The sequence below is a fragment of the Nerophis lumbriciformis genome, linkage group LG20 (genome assembly GCF_033978685.3).
Source record: "Nerophis lumbriciformis linkage group LG20, RoL_Nlum_v2.1, whole genome shotgun sequence".
NCBI lineage: Eukaryota > Metazoa > Chordata > Actinopteri > Syngnathiformes > Syngnathidae > Nerophis > Nerophis lumbriciformis.
Window position 1 is genome coordinate 13,625,001 of NC_084567.2, and position 6,845 is coordinate 13,631,845.

Below are 6,845 nucleotides of genomic sequence, written 5' to 3' on the forward strand. Positions count from 1 at the left end.
CACTATTTGAGTAGCCTTTGTTCTGCCATTTGCGTACTGGCGATCGATCTCTGAATCCGGGAACATATGCTTCCCGGATTTGTTGTAGACATCAGCAAAGGAGAACGGGATGTTGCTTCCAGCTATCAGCATAGCCATCTTTGTCTCGGCATAAGTTACACCATCGGGTCTCCATTTTGCGAGGTGGCCCATAATACTGGGTTGTGAACGGTGCTGCGCAGCGGACGCTTTGTGCTTCGCTGACCGTTCATGACTGAGTATATCCGTTCATCCACCGTGTTCAATAGAGAAGTCTGTTCTACAAAATTTACAGGCAGCATACCCCTTCCCCTTCGAGCTGTCCTGGATAAACTGGAATTCTTGTTTCCATTCGTTTTGGAACTTGCAAGCGTATTTCTTCATCTTGCTCGTCGACGGCGTCTCCATGGCCTCGTTCTTCTGCTTCGTCTCCTTGTGTGCGCAGTTGTGCACTGCACTCTCTAAAAGCCGTAGATGTTATGACGTGATTGGGCAGGCAAGCTGTTTAAATAGTGGGAAAGCGGACGTGAGAACAGGCTGTCCCCACTCAGGTCCGCATTGAGCTGGAGGGGGCGTGGCCTCCAGCTCCGGCTGAATTCCGGGAGTTTTTCGGGAGAAAATTTCTTCCGGGAGGTTTTCGGGAGAGGCGCTGCATTTCGGGAGTCTCCCGGAAAATCCGGGAGTGTTGGCAAGTATGCTATAAAGCGCTCTAAAAACATCCAAAAACCTCCCTCAAGGTTTTATATACACACTGTAAGTATATATGTAATGTAGTAACATTCATAATAACATGTCATCTTTACATATTTGGATCATTTTAAGCATATTAATTTCACAGACGCATCACAACAATCACATTTCCTTCAACAACAACAACAACAACACTACTAATTATGGCAGACTTGATGAGAGACAAGGAACATAATAAAACAATCACATACTGTACAACGTCTGCTCTCACTGGGATAAAGACTGGTTAAGAAATACTGGTTATTGTGGCAAATATCCAGTATAAAACAACACAAACTAGTAAACATTTGAATCCACCATGGGGACCAGAGAAAGTTGCGAGTGTCAACTCTTGGATAAAGAAGGTGAGAAACACTACTGAATTGAGGAAAGAAAGCACAGTAGAAATGTACTCTTCTCCTCCTCCCTCTCCACTCATCGCTGTCTGGGCCAACAATGTCCACTGCTTTTGTTTTCTGCATGTCAGTTCTCTTTCAAACGTGCTTGGCTGTCTGCAACACGGGATTTCTCACTGAGCTGAAGTCTTTTGCATCACGGGTGAAGTTCGGTGTGTCCTGTTCCCGCTCAGGTCTTCCACGACGAGCTGTCCTCCATGGCTCAGTGGGTGTCAGCGCACGTGTCCGACCACAGTGGCTTCCACTACCGCCAGTTCCTGCTTAAGGAGCTCGTGGCGGACTTCTCTCAGACACGTTGTCCCGGCAACAGCGGCTGTCTCCAGCCGCATCAGTGTGGGACGTGTCCCTCACGTTCCGGCGGTGCGCAGCTGAATGGAGATCTGTCCGAGGAAGAAGAGCAGCTGGAGGTGGAGCTCAACAAACTGTTGAAGCTCTTCCACCAGGAGATGGAACTGTGCTCGGACCTGATCCAGTCTTTCCCTGGACACGAGACACTGTGGAGTCACAGGTGAGGACTCACGCACGCGGCCTTAGACTACTCGACACATCTTACACTGACATGTATTCAAATAGGAATGACATATTCATATTCACTTACTTTTTCTTGATGTTGCCTTTAATTCCTGTCTCAGGCATTTGGAGTGTATCTGTGCAGCTTGGTACACACAGCGCATCTGCAAAGTATTCACATCAGTTTTTGTTACAGTCTTAGTTCAAAATCCGTAAAATTCTGCTCACAATATCCCATAATGACAGTGAAAACATGTTTTCATCCAGGATGTCTCTGTAAATTGCTGCATTCATCTTTCCCTCTATCCTGGCCCGTCTCCCAGTTCCTGCCGCAGAAAACCACCCCCACCACCATGCTTCACTGTAGGGATGGTGATGGCCTGGTGATGAGCGGTGCCGGGTTTCCTCCAAACTGGCATTCACGCCAAAGACTTCAATCTTTGTCTCATCAGACCAGAGAATTTAGTTTCTCATGGTCTGAGAGTCTTTCACGGGCAAACTTTTATTAAGAATTTGCTTCCGCCTGGCCACTCTACCCTACTGGCCTGATTGGTGGATTGTCCCTTTGGAAGGTTATTTTCTCTCCACAGAGGAATGCTGTAGCTCTGACAAAGTGACCATCAGGTTCTTGGTAACCTCCCTGACTTGGGTCCTTCTTCCCCGACAGCCTCTGTATTCTCTGTAGGGAGAATCCTGGTGGTTTCAATCTGTTTCCATTTATAAAGACCACTTTGCTGATTGGGACCTTCAAGGCAGCAGATATTTTTCTGTACCCTTCCCAGATTTGTGCCTAAAGACAGTCCTGTCTCTGAGGTCTACAGACAACACCTCAGACTTTCATTCTAGGTTTGTGCGTGCACTGTCAAGTGTGGGACCTTTTTTTTTCAAAATCACGTCCAACCAACGGCATTTACCACAGGTGGACTCCAACTAAGCTGTAGGAGCCTCTCAAGGACGATCAGTTGTAGGGATGTCCCGATCCGATATTTGGATCGGATCGGCTGCCGATATTTGCCAAAAATTGCGTATCGGCAAGGCATGGGAAAATGTCGTGCCAGATCCAGTTTAAAAAAAAACTCCGGTCCGTGTTTTCCAACGCACCGATTTAAATTATACATTCCACTTTTCTGCTGCTCCGTAATTTCCGTTCCGCATTTTCCAGCACACCTTCAACACATCCACAGCCTGGTCTGTGGATTCTCACGCAGTTGCTTTTAGCTGCTGGCATTACACGACAGGCTCTTCTCACTCTTTTCTGTGTCTGTGCTTCTCACAGACAGCAAGCGCACCTTCTTACACACGTCACATACTGTCACGTCATACGTCACATACGTATACGTCCTCCCCGAGCAGAGAGGTAGCAGCATGGCTAACGTTAGCTGTTATGCTAGCGCAGCCGTGCGAGCAACGCTCCCTCTAAGGTGCTCGCCTGTGCAATTGCGCACTGTTTAAGCGTCCTCTGCGCATAGCAAATCTATGCCACGCACAAAATCAAATAAAAAAATAAGCGCATAACAATTTTCGACACACGGACACGACAGAGAAAACAGTTTTCGTCATCATTGTTCAAATATTGTGACGTCTGTCGAGACTCTTATCTCCATTCGGTGCCACACGTCCACACAATCAAAATGCCGAGGCAAAAATTTCCACATCAACACTGTATGAAAAAATTAGTGTTTTTTTTAGTTGTGATTTCCTTCTCTGCATGAAAGTTTAAAAGTAGCATATATTAATGCAGTATGAAGAAGAATGTTTTAATGTAGACATGCAAGCCTTGAAAGAAATTTTTGAAAATCAAGACTACATTTCCTGCAAATGGGTGCATTTCTACCCTATATTTTAACTTTAGATTTATTCTCATATCAAACTCTTTTGGCTGTCTTTTTGACACTTACATCCGGCGCCCCCCTCCACACTCTGGATTATAAATAATGTAAATAATTCAATGTGATTATCTTGTGTGATGACTGTATTATGATGATAGTATATATCTGATAGTATATATCTGTATCATGAATCAATTTAAGTGGACCCCGACTTAAACAAGTTGAAAAACTTATTCGGGTGTTACCATTTAGTGGTCAATTGTACGGAATATGTACTTCACTGTGCAACCTACTAATAAAAGTCTCAATCAATCAAAACACATAGAATCATCATACTGCTGTGATTATATGCATCAAGTGTTCATTCAAGGCTAAGGCAAAATATCGAGATATATATTGTGTATCGCAATATGGCCTTAAAATATCACAATATTAAAAAAAGGCCATATCGCCCAGCCCTAGTTCAATGATGCCATTTCTGTTTGTCATGTATAATGTTGTCTATTTTGTGTTTATCCTTGAATAAACAGGTCAGTTTCTTGTTACCAACCATTGTGTATTATTCAAACTCCCCTAATTCAGCTGGCAAGAGTACTAAAACCCTTTTCAACATGATTCTGACAACTAAGTAGGCTAAATAACTTTAAACTTCAATACATGCTCGGATAGGCCAGTATCGGTCAGTATCGATATCTGATCGGAAATGCAAAAACAATATCGGTATCGGATCGGAAGTGCAAAAACCTGGATCGGGACATCCCTAATCAGTTGAAACAGGATGCACTTCATGGCAAAGGCTGTGAACACTTACATGTGATTTCTTATTTGTTTTAAAGAGGTATTGTGTGTAGAATTTTGAGGAATATGGAATGAGTGAAGCGCTGTGAATACTTTGCAGATGCACTGTATATCTTTGGGCATTCATCATGCCTGGAAATGCTTGATTTAGGCCAAAATGATGTCGAATGTGATGAAATCATGCATATGCCTTTCCCTGCAGCTGAGTGACAAACACAAGTCTATGTTGATCTTGGGAAGTTACTTGTATAAAGTAATAGAGTATTGTCCGAGAAAACGCAGTAATTCAGCCTGGAACACGTCATAACGGGACTCCATGAACTCCATGAAACTAGGATGATTCCATTCTAACCAGTGTTGTGCTGGCAGAGGTCTCGCTTCGGTCATGTCTCCTCTTGTGGAAGAGAAAGACTTTGGACGCCGCACCGTGCCCTCAGACCAGAGCTGGCCTATCTATGTTTTGGTAGACAATCTGAGCAGTTCCATGAATGGAGAATAATGAATACATCTTGCACTCTCCCGCAGGCGTCATGTCTTCTACTTGTGGCACCAGTGGAGGTTAGAACATCACCACCTGTACAGCAGTGGCGCCAGCACTCTAAATAACTCCGGCGGCCTGGTAAAGGCTGCGGGCGGTAGAGACTGGGGGGAGGATGTGAACGGACACGCTGCCATGGAGGTAGATGGCGTATCGTTGCCTCGTAACAGCAAGCGTCTGAAGAGAGGCCTTCGACCTCCGAGTCTACCCAGCCTGTCGTCAGAGTTCACCTTTGTGTGCGCAGTCCTGGATGGCCCTTGTCATCCTGAGCAGAGACGCTTTGCCTTGGCCTACAAGAAGTGGTTGGACACTGTCATTTGCAAGGAACTCTGAGATCAGTAGGTGGACCATGCTTTTATACAGCAACCTTCCATTCATGCCTACATATTACAATGATTCATACTTCCTGTCTTCATCCACATTCACCTCGCAGACATTCTTACTTCAACTCTTCATATCCTAGACCTCACCGATTATTACAATCTGACCAAACTTGACTGTATATTCCATCATATCTTGTAGCATCTAGGCATGTATGTTCAAAGAAACGTCTTACGAGTGGAATGGGGAATGTATCGATGCATCGGAAAGATGTATCTCTTTGTTGGATGTGTTGACGCGTCAGAAAGATGTATCTACTCCTCAGAAAAATGTATTTGTCAGAAGGATGTGTCGATGCGTCGGAATGATGTATCTATTCAGCGAAAAGATGAATCTATTTGTCGGTAAGATGAATCTATTCGTTTGAAAGATGTATCTGCGTCGGAAGGATGTGTCGATGCGTCTGAAAGATGGATCTTTTCGTCTGAAAGATGGATCTATTCGTCTGAAAGATGGATCTATTCGTTGAAAGGATGTATCGATGTGTCGGAAAGATGTGTCGATGCGTCTGAAAGATGGATCTATTCGTCTGAAAGAATGATCAGTTCATCGGAAGGATGTGTCGATGCATTGTAAAGATGTTTCTATTCACAGAAAATATGTATGTATTCGTTGGAAAGATGTATCGATGCGTCAGAAAGATGCATCAATGCTTCGGAAGGATATATCGATGTGTCGGAAAGATATATCGATGCGATGGAAAGATGTATCGATGCGTCGGAAAGATGTATCTATTTGTCGCAAGGATTTACCGGTGCGTCGGAAAGATGTATCTATGCGTGGGAAAGATGTATCTGTCGGAAGGATGTAGCGATGCGTCGGAAAGATGTATGGATGCGTCGGAAAGATGTATCGATGCGTCGGAAAGATGTATCGATGCGTTGGAAAGATGTATCTATTCGTCTAAAAGATGTATCTATTCGTCGGAAGGATGTGTCAATGCGTCTGTTAGATGTGTCTATTTGTCTGAAAGATGCATCTATTCGTCGGAAGGATGTATCTATTCGTCTGAAATATGTATCCATTCGTCTGAAAGAAGTATCTATTCGTCCGAAAGAAGTACAAACCCCGTTTCCATATGAGTTCGGAAATTGTGTTAGATGTAAATATAAACGGAATACAATTATTTGCAAATCCTTTTCAACCCATATTCAATTGAATGCACTACAAAGACAAGATATTTGATGTTCAAACTCATAAACTTTTTTTTTTTTTTGCAAATAATAATTAACTTAGAATTCCATTGCTGCAACACGTGCCAAAGTAGTTGGGAAAGGGCATGTTCACCACTGTGTTACATCACCTTTTCTTTTAACAACACTCAATAAACGTTTGGGAACTGAGGAAACTAATTGTTGAAGCTTTGAAAGTGTGTAAGTTACCCATGCCTTGGGCACTAATGCAACCCCATACCATCACAGATGCTGGCTTTTGAACTTTGCGTCGATAACAGTCTGGATGGTTCGCTTCCCCTTTGGTCCGGATGACACGATGTCGAATATTTCCAAAAACAATTTGAAATGTGGACCCGTCAGACCACAGAACACTTTTCCACTTTGCATGAGTCCATCTTAGATGATCTCGGGCCCAGAGAAGCCGGCGGCGTTTCTGGATGTTGTTGATAAA

General features: G+C 43.8%; 1 protein-coding gene across 1 annotated transcript in view; it reads left to right on the top strand.

The window, feature by feature from the left end:
• The window catches only part of ptar1 (protein prenyltransferase alpha subunit repeat containing 1), a 23,602-nt gene extending 17,493 nt beyond the window's left edge, over positions 1–6,109 (top strand). Inside the window, exons 6-7 of the mRNA XM_061981033.1 lie at positions 1,337–1,671; positions 4,826–6,109. Coding sequence (XP_061837017.1) covers positions 1,337–1,671; positions 4,826–5,171 — 681 coding nt within the window. The 3' untranslated portion in view covers positions 5,172–6,109. The remainder of the gene's footprint in view (positions 1–1,336; positions 1,672–4,825) is intronic.
• Positions 6,110–6,845: the final 736 nt, after the last annotated feature.